This window comes from Gekko japonicus, unplaced genomic scaffold (genome assembly GCF_001447785.1).
Source record: "Gekko japonicus isolate JY-2015 unplaced genomic scaffold, Gekko_japonicus_V1.1 scaffold70, whole genome shotgun sequence".
NCBI classification, from domain to species: domain Eukaryota; kingdom Metazoa; phylum Chordata; class Lepidosauria; order Squamata; family Gekkonidae; genus Gekko; species Gekko japonicus.
The window spans coordinates 924,882-941,054 of NW_015167529.1; the positions used below are offsets into that span (position 1 = coordinate 924,882).

At 39.9% G+C, this 16,173-nt stretch overlaps 1 protein-coding gene across 1 annotated transcript in view; it reads left to right on the top strand.

Annotated features, from left to right (window-relative positions):
- ARHGAP29 (Rho GTPase activating protein 29) overlaps positions 1-16,173 on the top strand; it is a 78,951-nt gene that overhangs the window by 54,627 nt on the left and 8,151 nt on the right. Inside the window, exons 5-19 of the mRNA XM_015413364.1 lie at positions 258-330; positions 2,293-2,359; positions 2,659-2,796; positions 3,046-3,110; positions 3,551-3,661; positions 3,760-3,840; positions 4,246-4,431; positions 4,621-4,758; positions 6,549-6,739; positions 9,220-9,383; positions 10,438-10,566; positions 10,711-10,809; positions 13,084-13,247; positions 14,741-14,929; positions 15,041-15,178. Coding sequence (XP_015268850.1) covers positions 258-330; positions 2,293-2,359; positions 2,659-2,796; positions 3,046-3,110; positions 3,551-3,661; positions 3,760-3,840; positions 4,246-4,431; positions 4,621-4,758; positions 6,549-6,739; positions 9,220-9,383; positions 10,438-10,566; positions 10,711-10,809; positions 13,084-13,247; positions 14,741-14,929; positions 15,041-15,178 — 1,933 coding nt within the window. The remainder of the gene's footprint in view (positions 1-257; positions 331-2,292; positions 2,360-2,658; positions 2,797-3,045; positions 3,111-3,550; positions 3,662-3,759; positions 3,841-4,245; positions 4,432-4,620; positions 4,759-6,548; positions 6,740-9,219; positions 9,384-10,437; positions 10,567-10,710; positions 10,810-13,083; positions 13,248-14,740; positions 14,930-15,040; positions 15,179-16,173) is intronic.

A 16,173-nucleotide genomic window follows, 5' to 3' on the forward strand; every position in this document is an offset into this window, starting at 1 on the left:
TGCTCATCTTCCACAGCAGTACTAAAGGAGTCTCACATTTTTTTCTACTGCTAGTGGGAGGGAGCACTGTTCTGTTGGTTCAGTGTCTAGGAAAACATGTTCGCCTCTGAAGCATCTTTGTGCCAATAGCAAATAATAGTTCTACAATGGGTATAGAAGGGGGATACCATTTTGTTTTCTAACCCATGAGTATGATAGACATTCCTATGTGACAAGGCAGTATGTGAGTGTTGGTTTTTTTCTGGTTCTCATGGCAGAGTTTCAGACTTCCTTATGGGAGATGTAGACAATGGCTCAGCATTGGGTCTTCCTGTATCTCGACAGAGTCAGGTAGGGTGGATATGTTCTTGAAATGTAAATTCAAAACATGTTTTTAAAAGGTTGCTGTAGCAAATGGTGTTTTTTCTTCTTCCCTAAAGGTTACTGACAAAATGAAAACTATTAAAAATCTAACTATTGCAGGGAAGATTTGAAATCATAGTTGTGAAACTGATTGCCACCTAGCAACCAGTAAATGTACTAAGACTATGGATTTCAGTAGAAATGTAGCTGTTTATTGGATTGTAGTTTCTTTATTGTGGTAATTAATTTTGCTAATATGTAACCTATTCTCTGGTTAGGAGAAGCTAATACTCTTTACCACAGTTTGATAGCAGTGGTCCTTTCTTTTTCTTCCTTCTCTGTTTTCTTACAACTAAGAAACTAATAAAGTTGTTAAGAATAGTAAAGAGCAGCAGCTGAGAGACTTTACTCAGTAAATTAAAGCAGGACCATGGGAAGTTTGAATCTGCTCATAAGTGAAGGAGCTTCCTAAAGCCACCATCCTTTATTTTTTAATGTGTTGGAAATAGGTTTCTGACACTTAAGATGAACCACAGAGGACAAAAATGGGTTGATTCAAGAGCAGAATTTAAGGGACATAGTTAATGGCACAATATGAAATCAATGTAGAATGTCACATGTTTCATTATGGACTTTCAAGGCTTCCTCCTTGGCTGCTGGACAAACAATTTTGGGGCCGAAATGGAGTAAAATTATAAAGCAGCATTTGCACTTGGTGTTTGTTGCCAAAACCTTCCTGGCCAATCTTTTAACAGCAATTTTTATGATCTAGAGTTTACTCCTTGTGTAAAATTTGGAAGATCTGTTTGAGGCCTAAGATCTGTTTGAGGCCTTTTCTGCACCAATTGCTTGTTTTATATACATATGTTTTGCTATATTTAAAATATTTACAGTCTGCCTTTTAAAATGGAAGCTCTTGAGGCAGTTCACAACAGTTAAATTATAGTAAAACTATAGCTATAATAAAAACCCGTAGTTCTCAGATATGCAAAATAGCCAAGTAGCAAACCAGTACTCATCTGGGAGTATTAAAACAGCAGTTAATAGTGAGAGCAATAAAACTAATATTTCCTTAAACCTAGAAAGCCATAAAACATTGTCACCTGACGTTTATTTACTTTAATGCCCTGCTTTTCTCCTGATGGGGACCTAAAGAGGCTTCACTTGTCTCTTCTCCTCCATTTTATCCTCATAATAGGCTTGCCAAGTCCCCCTGGGGGGTGGAGAAACCCCCGCCCCAGAGGCCCGTTCCCTGCCGCCGCCGGATCGGGTCCCGGGGGAACCCCACCCCAACGTGCGTGTCACCCGGAAGTGACGCGACCACGCCGGCCACGCTAGGGGCGGGGCCACGGTCATCTGAGGGAAAACTCTATGGTTTTCCCTCGGATGGTGGTGGCCCCGCCCCCAGCGTGCCCGGCATCGTCACGTCACTTCCGGGTGACGTGCGTGCGGTGCGCGCACCTGTCTATACTTTACTACTTGATGAACCATTCTTCTTTCACACCAGGATATATCTTGAATATGAGGGAAAATGATAGTTATGTTTGGGAGGTTTTGCCACTGAAACACTTTAAGAAGTATTGTGAATAGTCTGTGCGTTTAGGCTCATGGCTTGTTTATGCAGAGGGGGAAATTCCTCCCTTTTTTTGCCTTTTTATTACTTTGTTACGCCAAAAAAGCTGTTTGAGAATGTTGAAACACCCACTAAGGTTACATTAGATCCGAAATGTCCTTACTATTCCAACTGTTGTAGATTTAACAAGGACTTGAAGTTATTAGGCATTCATACATTCCAGGCCATCTTCCTGCATGTCAGTTTGACAGATTAGTATAAAATCATGTTATCTCTCTGTCAGTCTGTGTGTTATGTATTACTTTTGTCATGGTCTACTTTTGTTTAGTCATATGTATATTTAGCTAATGCTAACAGGTTGTTTTGTTGTATACCAGTCTTTTGAAAATCTTTCTGTGGATTCCGGGGGATCACTGCATGAAAGGGATGACATTCAAGGGACAGGTAAGCACAGTGGGTTTTATGTATTGTGTAACACTTGAGGCACGTAGGGTGAATATTATCTGTTCAAACATTTTCTGTTAGCAAACTTTATGTTGGCCATATAGTTCGTTAAGCAACAATTGTATGATCCTTTAACATGTTCTAAAACCCCTGCCAGTTATCTTTAGTGTCAACAGGCATTAAAGAGAATCGCAGGATCAGTGTTACCTTAATCTTCACAGTTGGCTGTTACTGTCTTTCCTGTTGCTGTGTGGTCATGTCTAAAATTCACTTTTTTGCACTTGATACTTTATTTTCAGGGCACTTTAGAAGTGAAGAAGTTGATAGCATTCTTTTAAGAAATGATAATGGAATTGAATCGGCTCTGTCCTATGCTAAAGCATGGTCAAAATATACGAAGGACATAGTTGCATGGGTAGAAAAAAGGCTTAACTTGGGTGAGTGGCTCTTTCTGGCACCTAATGAGCTTTGTCATGATGGAATTAAATCTGTTGTCAGGAGTGTGCTACAGACTGTCAGTAATGTGATTTCTAAATTAGCTGCTCACTGGAATGAATGGAACTATTGCCTGTTTCCTGTGTCTAAGAGACTGTGGCAAAATAGTGTCTGTCTTAAATGAAGACTAGAGAGTGGTTTATTTGCCGTCACTCTTCATACTCACTAAGGAAAAAATTTTATCCCTACAGAAATTGAGTGTGCTAAAGGCTTGGCAAAAATGGCTGAAACTACTAAGGCTATTATTGGACCCCAGGTGAGTAGTCAATGAGTGAGAAATGTGTTCAGAATCTTTATACATAAACATTCTTTTAACTGAAGCTTGAAATTACATGGGATAAAGTTCCTTCTCTGTTTTCTTACTCATAACTATTTAGTAATTAGATTATGCTGAGTCTTATTTGGCTTACTTAATATTTTGATAGGTCATATTAACACAAAGTATAAGCAATCTTGGTATAAACTGCTAGTTTTGATTCTTGTGTGGTATTACTTTGGGGGTTGGTTTACCAATGTAGTTCCATAACATAATTTCTAAGCGTGTTTATTAATATTTGAGAATATTCAGTAATATTGCAGAATATTAAAGCTCTTTTACATTTAAAACAAAGGGAGGAAATCCACAGAATACTTTCAAGATGTAGACTGATATGCTTCTGACCCAAAATCTTATTACTTGTATGTTTTTGATTATAGGATTACATGCCATTCCAATCGATATTCATAAATGCATTTCAAAATGATATCGAGAACAGTCAGCTTTGGCAACAAACTGCAGCAGCTCTCCAAGCTAATAAGTTTGTTCAGGTAACTTTCTTACCAGTAGAGATGTTTTCTGGATGTTCACGGGGGGGTGCACATACAGATATTTAACTATTGAGACTTTGGATTTCTCTTTTATGTAGCCACTCCTTGGGAGAAAAAATGAACTGGATAAACAAAGAAAGGAGATCAAGGAGCTTTGGCAACGAGAACAAAAGAAAATGGTTGGTATTTTTGCATATTACACACTGCATCTCATGATCAGAAATTCTAAGCTGCCTTGTAAACTTTCTTGCAGAGAATGCATGTTGAGATTGCATTCTGAGTACCGATTTCTTCTTTTGTTACTGTTAATTTTTTATAACAGATTCTCTACCTACACAAATGCCCTGCTTCTCCCATTTTTTATAACAGATTCTCTACCTACACTTTAGGTACCCACTTGCATGGCACAAATGCCCTGCTTCTCTCACTTTTCCTCCCTGTAAGTCAGTTTGATGCTTTATGTTGAAATTGAGTTACAAAATAAATGCAGAAGGAGCTAGAACAACACAGCAGTGGTATATTAATTTTCTGTGCCACTATATGAAAGCTGCTAATATAAAGATATTTTATTGTTCAATGAACAGCAAGAACTGGAATCCACAGTGAGAAAAGCAAGGCTGCTATACATTCAGCGGCAAGAGGAATATGAAAAGGCAAAATCATCTACTGCTCGTGCTGAGGAGGAGCATCTGATCTCCAATGGGGGCATTGTTAAAGATGCTAGCAAACTAGAGAAAAAACGGAAGCTGGAAGAAGAGGCGCTCCAAAAAGTAAGAAATCCTCTTCAGAAATGGCTGCAGTAAAGAAAATCTTGCTTTAGTTCTTGAAAAGATCTAAGCTTACATAGGGCATGTTGGCTTGTACATGTTACCTGAATTATATCAACCCTTTTAAATGAACTTCTTGAGCAGGAAATTCTACCATTATCTCTTACCTACAACATGATTGCTTACTTGCAGGCTGAAGAAGCCAATGAACATTTCAAAGCCAGTGTGGCTGAAGTTGAAGAAAAGCGAAGTGATCTAGAAAATCTCAAAAGCGATGTCTTAACACAGCTGCGGGAACTTGTGTATCAGTGTGACTTGACACTTAAAGCTGTAAGGATGGGTATTTTACTGTGTCCTACATGACATGGCAAACTATGATTAGTTCTGAAACAGAAAGTGAGAGCAAAAGAGCATGCGAGACAGGAGGAGGGAGGGAAATGTATGAGGAATAGAACTCAGTAATCATATATTATGTGATCATACAGGGTTTTCAAATATTTTTATGCCAAGACTTAACTTCTGAAGCTGCTCACAGGAGTCAAAATGTAATATGAATTACAATTAAAGTTCAATACAAAAATGCTCTTGGGGAGTGGATTCTGAAGTAGAACTGGATATAGGCACAATAATTCCTGGTTACTTCCTCCCTTCTTTCTGACTGTATCATTCATGGCAGTTGAAAACTGAAGGGAAAACCTTAGCAACTGGAACTGGATCCTGGCACAAAATAAACTTTTGCTAATTCTTTGTCAGTAGAGGTGCAGCATTTTTCAGTGCTTTTGGTGTATAGAGGGTTCTTGTCCTGCAGCGATCTTCAGATAACATTTGAAATTCACATTTGCACCATATCACCAGATTCATTGCATTTTCTTTCATATATGATACACTGAATACAGTGCTTGTCTTCCACCAGCAGATGAAGGGGAGGGTGACTTTCACCAATACCCCCTCCCACTGCAGACCCACCATATCATGCCCAGCACTGTTCCTTAGGGAGCCCTGAACCCCGGAAAGCCTTTGAGAAGAGGGCACAGAGAGGAGACAGAGGAGGGAATGCAGCTTTGACGTTCTTTACTTTTAACTTAAAGATTCTTTGAATTGCTTGGCAATCATAGACTTTGGAAATAATCATATAGCAGAAGGTAACTGTCATTCTGAAACATCACTAGAATCTGACGGATTCATTGTGAAACCACTACACAATTTTAAAATACATTCTGGTAGCATAAGTAGCATGTTAGGAAGACAGTTTGTCTGCATTACCTTCTGAACACAGAAAATTAAGGCCTTCCCCCCTGCTTTTCTCCCTATTGGGGGCTTAAAACAGCTTACAAGGAAATAAAAATATATAATTTATACAAAGAAAAAAATACAGCACAGCTTCTTGTCTTGGGCTGGTTTTGGATCCAGTGACCTGGCTCAGGTCCATTGGCTTTGACTAGGCTTCAACAGGGAAAGGAAGCAGCAGCTCAGCTTTGATCTCAGCTTGCAGCAGGGTTCCCAAGAGTCCCCCCATCCCTTTTTGACATCGTTTTAGTTCAAGTCACTGTTTTGAAGCTGGTAAATATTTTGAAATGTATACTTTCATGACGGAAGTAGGGGATCATTTCACCGGACACTCCTCTCCAGTACAGCCGCCTGTGTCCCATGGCATTTTGGCCATGAGGCTATCCAGCATTAGTTTTTCAGAGGTGGATAAAAGCAGGAAAGATCCATTAACATTTTTCAATAAAAGCCCAACCTTTTCATAATTTTTTGCAGTAAGATTGGTATGTATAGACTGAGGCTCTCACAAAATACCACCAAAACACAGATGTTCAAAAGGCACAGTTCTTTCCTGCCCTAGCACAATTTCCACAAAGCAGAGAGTTGCTCAGAGTTAACTCTTCCATATGGTTGCTTTTCTTTTTAAAAGTGTCCGATTACATGTAGTTTGGATTAAGAGTTAAGCCATTTATGACACAACAGCTCTTTTAATACAGTGGGTTAAATGCATGAATTTGGTTTTGAACTTCTGGAACTATTTGTTGTGAACCATTTCTTGCGAGTATTAGAGCTGGGGAGAACAATATTAAATAAATTATCTGTTTCTTAAAGTTGCCTGTCTTTCTTTCACACAGGCAACAGTTAATCTGTTCCAGATGCAACATGCCCAAGTTGTGTCTGTTCCAGTTAACTCTCAGTCTCTCTGTGAGAGTGCCAAGCTGTATGACCCCGGACAGAAGTACTCTGAGTTTGTGAAGAATTTGCCAAAAGATGATGTCCCCATTGAATCGGGTTCCTTTGAAACTCAGAGCTCCCAGGTTGGAGGGTGAGAGATATCTTCTTTGCTCATTTGTTAGTAAATCTGAGCAAAATGCTAGAGGAATGTACACAGAAAATAATAGTTAAATAAATCAGGCATTGTTCTACTGTTCTGTGAGATGCCTGCAAAATGGTGGGAAACTGAATGGAAATGGGTCCTAAAGATAGGTGAATCCTTATATAGTAAAAGCAGAGTAGCCAAATCTCTGGCTGCTTATTTCAGATCAATATTGAACTTTATCTCTACATCTCCTAGCCACATGTACCACTTCTTTCTCTGTCCATTCTTTCCCCAGGTCTCTTTCTGTCTTATATCTGCCTATGGTGCTATATTATTCTCCCTGTCCCCCATCATTAAATCACGGCATAATGCTAAAGATATTGCTAAAAACTGCAAACCCAATGAGTGTTTTCATCTATAACAGTGGTTCTTAGCCTTTTTGGGGTGTCAGACCCCTCTGAGAGTCTGATGAAGGCTGTGGACCCCTTCCCCAGAAAAATGCACATAACATTCACTATGATGCAATGTAAACCAAGACAGATACATATAATCATAATGGCAAGGTACATTTTCTTCAGTTCCTATCAACAGGAATCTATTCTAGATGTCATAACATGATGGTGATGATAACCATATGCTACCTGACCATGTACAGTAGCATCCCAGGCCACCTTACACTTGTCTGGAGTGAAACAAGATCTACAGGTCCATGGACCACAGTTTAAGAACATTGGGTCTATAATATGAAAGCCAGCTGGTAGGTAGATGATACTCTTAACATAATAGGGTAGAGGGAATGACAGCAACATTTCAGTTTCTGCCTGGTGTTACTCATGAAAATAAGTGTGAGAAGAGAGAGGGGAAAGCCTTCTGATGTCACAAAAGTTTGGTTAGGCAGGCATCCATGTTATTTCTGCTTTGTAGTTCCCAATGGAAAGAAGCTTTTGATAGATTAATGTAGGCTGGTGGTCATGGGTGGTCAATCCTTGGTGATTCACCTTCTTTCCCTCTACCCTTTCCTAGAATGGTTCAAGAGGGAGAGGAGGTGGAGTGTTGGATGTTTTACTAAAATGTTTCCCTGTCCATTTTATAAGCTTCTATCTACCAGGCTGTCATTTTCATAATTTAGTTGTTGACATTAGAAATGTGTATTCAGAGCATAACTAAGCAAAATATTACCCAAATACATCCTGTTTTGTCAGAAAAATCATTAATCCAAATTAAAATATGCCCAGCTTTTTGTATCTATTCTAGCTAGCAAGAAGTCTCTTCTGTACTTTGCAAGCTTTTCAGGATTGAAATTGTCTCCTGTGGTAGGAGAGGTTCAAAAGGTACTCTCATCACCTGTGCTCAGTTTTGGGGCTGCAAGGTTCCTCCCATTCTCCTCCTTGTTCAAGAGAAACGTTAAGGGGCTCATTGTGTGCTCTTACTGAATTTAAGCTGAAGGGAAACAAACTATTTCTCTTCCATGTATGGGCTCGGGATCAGCAAGAACATGTTGCATGCTCTTTACTCTTGCTGCCAAGACACAGTTCTCACTGTTTTGATGGTGGTGGTGGTATTTCCTCTGTTGGGAGGGTAATGTGAGAAGGTCATAATTTTTCCACATACATGGACATTCCTTCAGATATACTTGAAGCATTTCTGACAGTAAAAATTACCACTGGATATAGCCCATGTTACTGATTCACACACAAGAAAATCAAAATAAATGTTTTGGAAACAAGGAATTTGATATCATCCCTTGTTAAACTGGATAGTTTAATCATGTCTGTCAAAATTCCATATAATGATGAATTCTTCCAATGCTTATTCATACAACGTAGTAATAGACTGAATATTTTTTTAATGTCAGTGTTAAGAAGACTGAATATTTTTTTAATGTCAGTGTTGTCATTTGGGGGACTTGTAAAAATACTCACTTCGTTCTCTTTCTGTATCTCAACAGAATATCCCTTTTTTCCCCCAGAGGACACCTTAAAAAAAATGTTAAGAACAGCCAAGTTAAGGCTTGAACTAACAATGGACAGCAAGCTCAAAGCTCAGTTCTTGAACTCTTGGCTCTAAACTTTTATTTTATTGATCTCTCCCTGCTTTTGCTGAGCAATTTAGCCCGATAACCAGGAATAAATATGTTGAACAGGATGTGGGAAGTGTTCCATTGCACAAGCTCTGTTCTGCTTCTCATTTGGATGGAAACTTTTACCATTGTTAACGTTAATTGGTATACTGGAGGTGGAAATCCTAGCATCAGTTTGACAATAGAAATAGTGTTTGTTCGCTCAGGTGCATCTTCAGTAAGTTGTGAATTGTCTGCCTCAGGTCCAATAGAGTTGAATGGGTCTGATGACTTAGTAAGCATGCGTAGAATGTAGCCTGAAGCCCAAGCATTTAAAGCTTGACGGGCAGGGCAAAATGTAGTTTCACTTTTAGCTGAGAACATTGCAAGTTCACATTGTCTAAGAACTGCTTTCTCTCTTTCAAAGGATTTTCAGTAAGCGATCAAACCATGCACATGCATCCCAAGGAAGTTTATCCCAGTGTTCAGGAGACTTTCCCACTCATGCAGTAGAAGACATTGGAAGCCCACCCTATTGTCGCTCCCAAAAGATTGGAGAAAAACGATCTTCTAGCAGCACTGATATCTCTGGTAAGTTTTAAATAGGTTTCTAGTTCCCATGGCTGTCTTTGGCAGATCACTATCATGCAACAATGTATCAAATAGATACATATACTGTCTTATCCTTTAATTCTGGCTGTCTATATTTGGGTTTTATTTGTAACTGTTTCAGCAAACTGTTAGAAAAAAGTAGAAGGAATAATTTTGTTTCGTTTCCCCCCCCCCAAAAAAAACCCCAACTTGTGCCAAAAGATGAATAAGTCAGGCGGCAGATGTGAAAAAATTTGAGCTGTTTGTGCACCAGTAACAGAGCTTGGTGTTTAAAGTTTTAGCCGACTCATTTGAACATACTCATGCAATCACATTTCAAATTTTTATGTTATTAGTTCATGTGACATGATGTCTTCATACAATAATCTGTAAACTGAGTATTAGTGCGCACTAGCAAGCCATAAGAGAATTCTATTGTGTCTTTCTTTTTTACATTTCTGCTAAGCTCAGAATATACACCTACAAGAGTCCACCTGCTGCATCTCTGTATGACATACTGCCTTCATTTTTTTTGTTCCATTCAATATTGAAATGCAGTAGATGATTCTGCCACAAATCTAATTCAGTCTCCAGTGCAGCAGAATTATCTGCCTTTACTGGAGGTGTGCCCCAAATGGTGTTTCATACAGATAAATAGTAAAGGTAGCTAATACTTAGCATATTCTAGACTTAGTGTTAAATCTGGAGGCATCCTTTGCTTGTAATTCAAAAGAATGGCTTGGATCCAGCAATGTGCAAGTGGAAATGTTAGCACAGTTTTACTTCTGCAAGGCCTTGTGCAATACCTAGTGCTTTCCTCCCTATATCTCATAGTGTAAGTAGGAAAGTAGTTTGGAATATGCTGTGTTTTAACTTACTGCAAGGGGTTAGCATGAGATTTTGTTTACATCCACTTGCACTTCTAGTAGTGCAAAAGGAAATCTTCTGGTGGATGCAAGCCAATGTGCCTTAGCCATCAGAAATATGGTAGCTGCTTTGAATCTGAATAGAATGCTGCAGTCATGAGACATACTTCCTTTTTCCCCCCCTTAAGTTGCAAGGGGACCACCACCATTTAGGTCCTGGTCTGTTGGTAACCAAAGTGGAGGAATGTGCAGTGACTCCGAAAGTGCAGGAGGAAGTAGTGAGTCACGATCTGTGGACTCTCCATCTGCAAGTCCAGGTACAGATACCTCTGAAGTGATACTAGTCTTTAAACATGAATGCATCTTGGCAGTGATTACAAGCTTCATCCAGAATCCATTATTGAGAGGCAGTGAATAGTCAGGCTCTGCAGAAGTCTGAAAATGCCTTCTCTCTTTCATAGGAGACTTTAAAAGGAGGCTTCCTCGAACACCATCTACTGGTACCATGTCATCTGCTGATGATCTTGATGAGAGAGAGCCACCCTCTCCTTCAGACTGTGGTAATGCTGCTAAATTCTAAGCTGAACTCATAATCTGTCATAAGAAGTTTTGTAAGTGCTTGATAGAGTGCCCTTGTTGAATTTTGTCAGGCTAATGAGATAACTGGAATATTGTCTTGTCATATCAAAGTAACAGCTTATTGTTAAGCTGAAACTATAGTAGAGACTGGATCTCTTCTGCAATTTAAGAAAAAAACAAGGCTTAGGTGCTGAGCAAAATTGCTAACGTATCAGTGAAACATCTATTTACCAAAGTGGAAAGCAGTAAATTTCTCTTTGGTTCAGGTAATATGTTGACAGAAAGTAATATGACTTTGGTCGTATTATGCATGGACACCCGTGATATAGCATGTTTCCTCGACTATTTTGTAGCAATTGTATATGTCTTTAAATAATTTATAATACATACTGATAAGTTATACTCAAGTGTTGCTGTGGTTTAATATCCTTTTGCATAGATTGCAACTGTTATATGGAATCATATTAGTATCACAGTGGTGTATTTTTCGTATACTTTTCACTGTGTATCTTACTTTTGGTGTAGGGGCTACAATTGGGGCAAACTAGCAGTTGACTTCACCAGAGGGTTCCCAGTAGCCTGCTGCTGTAAAGGGCAAAAACCTCTCCCTCCCCAGCTGGTGGGCGCTTGTGCTGTCTTGTTCATTCCCCTTCTTGCTGTAACAGCATATGCTCCCCTGCCTCACTGAAGTTTTGGTGTTGTGCCCATCAGCTCCAGTGGAGCAGAAGCCCATAGTTTATGATGAAAGAGCAGCAAGGAGGAAGCTGGCAACAGAAGTAGGTTGTTTGCGAGATAAATGGGGCAGAACTGGGGAAAGCTCCATTTTCCTCAGAGAGAGGGAAGAGGAGTGTGAGGAGAATGAGCAGGGTCGTGCCTCTGCCCAGTGAACTCCCATTAAGGCTTTTTACAGCATTCAGCCAAAAGAAAATTGCTTTGGTGAAAGTATGCAGGCCTACTTCATAGTAAGCCCATTGCATTCAATGGAGCTTACTTCTGAGTAATCATGCACAGGATTGAGGGCAACTCACGTGTTGGCCACGTTCTACAGTGGTTGCCACCGGGCCAAGTGAAGGGGGCTGGGTGAGGGGGGGGGAGGAACTTTTTCAGGGCCGTTCTATCCTCCCTGTCTGCTCCATCTACAGTCGCCCTCATGCTTGCTCAGGATTATAGTGTCATTCCAGAGCATGTGAGTTCAGATTTGCAATGATGCATTTGGAAACATGTGTAATACACTCCTCAAACTTGCATTAAAATATTTTAACAATACAGGACTGACCTCGCATATAAATGTTCTTTTGTGTCACTGAAAAGTTTACAGTTCTGAACAGAGGTGTATCTAGAAGTCAGTATTGGAAGGTAATTGCATTCAGATCAGAATTCAAGAACAGAATATATAGTCCTCCTGTTGCCCACTTCAGAATGCAGGTGGATTTACTGCATGATAAATGCTTCCCCATCTCAAAAATATTATCCCTCCCAAATATCATGCAGCTTTCCTGCTTTACTAGCAATTAATATTATCACTAGCAAAGTGTAGACAGGGAGATACCAATTGGCATGTGTGTGAATGGTCCTCTTTTCCCGGCGGAGGGGGCAGCAAGGTGGGACCTATCATAGGAGGCAAAGCCTGGTCTGCTGCTTTCATCACCTTGTCCCAGTTTCTGCTCCTGTGCATGCCTGCATGCGCAAGCTAAATATTTGCCTTTGTCTCTTCAAGGGGAGGAGAACTGGCTGTTTATTGTGAGGTGTGTAGTAAGCAGGAAGCAGTAGCTTCTGCCTTCTTCCCAATCTGCTTGTCTGGCCTGCCTACTGGTAAACGTTATCTCTGCCTATCAAACACATTTCCAGAGAATGAAATAGCTCACACAAACACAGAGCCTATGGTTATATATAATACTTTCTTCCAAGAACAGTGATTCACCGATAGAAAGTGGAAGTACTGTTTCCTGGGAAGGTAAGATAACTGTTCTGGTTGAATGATGTCCTTGTCAGTCATATTTTTGCTGGGTTACTCTCTCCCTATCTGTCTCTTGGAGAAATGAAACCAGTGTACCACAATAATTGTTGAATCTGGAGGTCTCCAACAGCTACAAAATGACGGAAATAATTATTTTTTGTTTTAGAGCATTTACTGTCTTTGCAAATTTGCTGTTCAGGTTGGATCGTGGTTAGTGCATAAAGAAAAATGTGTTTTTCTTGCTATAGCATTTTCTGTAATTAATTAAGGAACTAATAGATTAACTTTGTCTTCCAAGGTTTAAATGATCTTGCAACAGAAATTGCCAGTTCACCTGGACCTTTTAGAAACACTCTTCTGTCCAAGGCAGCTCAAACACACAAACTGAGGAAGCTGAGGGCTCCATCTAAATGTAGAGAATGTGACAGTCTGGTGGTATTCCATGGTGCAGAATGTGAGGAGGTAGGAATTCAAGAAGGCTTTTTGGTTTTGTTGTTTTGGGATATTTCATTGGCATAACCAGATACAAAACTAGACAGTAATACAACGTGTTCTCATTTCTGTCTCCTGCTGTAAGGTGCTTTGGGAAGGGTTTTTTAATGGTAACCACTAAGAAGGTTACACTTCTGTTAGCTTTGTTCTTGAAAGCTAAGTAGAATGGTACTGAGTTCCCCTTTCCAATGAGTGGGACATCTTTCCCTCTTACCAGATCAGATGTATGAGGGACCAAAAGAGAAATCTTCCCTTGAGATTCATCAAGTTAAGAGGCCAAATTACACAACAGATGTTTTACTACACCTCTGCTTACTGAGGAGCATCTATGGACTGTCAGTTTGTTAGTTGTTGTCAGGGGTCATTTCGTAGAAAAAGAGGTGCAGGAGCTCATTAGCATAACTCATTAGTATAACTTATTTGCATATGTCACACCCCCTGACATCCCTGTAAGTGTGTCAGAAGGCAACACCCACCGCTCAGGCTCCACTGGATTGTTATGGATGGCTAGCTATTGGGGGGGGGGAACGTGCAGATTTGCCCTCACAGAGGAGGGAGAGCTTGTACCTGAATAAAACTTGGTCTTAAAGGTGCCACTGGACTGTTGGGGGGAGGGCTCTGCAGCTTACCTGGCTGCTTCTTGCTCTGACTGAGGGCTGCTGGGAGCAGGGGGTGGGGCTTGTTGCATGTGCCCGCCCCTTGGGCTCTTTACTGCCGGAGCACTGCTCCTGTGCGCTCCTGCAGGAAATGACCCCTGGTTGTTGTAGATTTTCCAGGCTGTATGGCTGTGGTCTTGGCATTGTAGGACCTGACGTTTCCTCTGAAGGTGCTAGTCAGAGCTGCTGATGAAACGTCAGGTCCTACAATGCCAAGACCACAGCTATACAGCCCGGAAAATCTACAACAACTAATGAACTCCGGCCGTGAAAGCCTTCGACCACAGACTGTCAGTTTGCCAAATTATAGTGTTCTGGTCAAACTGGCACTCTCTCTGTCGGGGGGGGGGGCAGTAGTCATGAAATGTACTTGGGCCCCAAGTTGGGTGAACTTTTGAGAGAGGCCATCTTCATACATGTTACTTGTTTATGTGTAGAAGACAACATGCAGTGTGAAATGCCATGTATGTGTGTGTGTGTGTGTATCCATATTAGATTTCTAGATAAATCAGATAATGTTCCAAATCCTACCTGCTTAACTTGTTTCCTGTCTTTGTTGGTGAGGGCCATCTGGGCATAAGTAGACTCTCTTTTTACTGATGTTAGTGGCCTTGAAGAATACTTTGATCCTTCATAGGTTTGTCAACCTCCATGATATGAAATATATGAACAATTATCTGCCCACTTTGAACACCTTGGGTGGGTGGATGGATGGGGGAAGCTGATGTGATTGTGTCATTAGTAGAAATTATTTCTCTGCTCCTAACTTGAAAATGTTTGGAATGTGAATGTGTGTTTATTTTCTAGTGTTCTCTTGCCTGTCATAAAAAATGTTTGGAGACTTTAGCTATTCAGTGTGGACACAAAAAACTTCATGGCAGACTTCATTTATTTGGAGTAGAGTTTACTCAAGCTGCCAAAAATACTCCTGATGGCATTCCCTTCATCATCAAAAAGTGTACCTCTGAAATTGAAAGCAGAGCCCTTAATGTAAAGGTAAATATTAATTGGAATTACAGAGATTGTACCTTTACACAGTCTCTAAAATTATTTGCAAGTAACATTTTGGTTTTGCAATTGTTTACAACTTTTTCTGTTGTATTTAAGGGTATCTATCGTGTGAATGGAGCTAAATCAAGGGTTGAAAAGCTTTGCCAAGCATTTGAAAATGGAAAGGACTTGGTAGAGTTGTCAGAACTCTATGCGCATGATATAAGTAATGTCCTTAAGTTATATCTTCGTCAGGTAACTACACACATCCCTATTGTTCAGTCTGGCTGAGAGGTTTACTTTAGTGAACCTGAGTTGGACCTTGTGGAAAAGTGCAAGGAAGGATTTGGCAGAGTGGACAAATACATTGAATATAATTGCGTTTTGTTATGAGTGCCTAAAATCTGTTGCCCTGGGGTGAGGTGAAGGAGATGAGACAGATAAATACTGTTGAATTAACCATGTTAATTTCAACATTTTAATATTTTTGTGTACATTCTTTATAGTCCACCTTTCTCACAGGGATTCAGGGCAGATTACACATGGTGAGTCAGTACAATCAACAAAATGGGACATCCAATAAGCAATGCATTAGGATTATAGAACTCTGGAACTAACCAGAAAGTACTGAAGCATAACGTACATATTAACATGACATATTAAGTGGTGCAATAATCACATAATCGTGTCCTACTCACAGTAAGCTATGAACAGCAGTATGGATCACAGTTTCTAATCATTTATCCAAGTAAATTTGTGAACCATTTTGTACAGTGCAACTCCTATTGTATTATTAATACAGCTTGCATAAATCCTTGATTGCAAGTTAGCTTCAGATGGAGTAGTGTTATGAGCACATGCAATAGACTATCTGACAGGTGCATTTTATACTGAACTACCTATAGATCTTTGATGTGAGGAAGCATATTGAAAGCAGGGTAAGGAGAACAGAGCTGCTTGACCAATCTAGTGTCTAGCTGGGATATGGGGGGGGGGGGTTGTCCATTTTCTAGCTTCATATCCAGAATACTGGGTTTTAATGAAGGAAATCAGACTGCACACAAAGCCCAATACATTTGTCTATGCTCCCTAAAAATAGATATGGGATTGTAAATTTTAGCCAGCATTTGATAAACTTTAACAAAGCAATTTTTTACTAGCCCACATTTATTTTTATTAATACAGGGCTTATTTGAGTCTTGTTCTTTATATATTCTTTATGTAGATGCCAGCTTCCACTTCTGACTGGA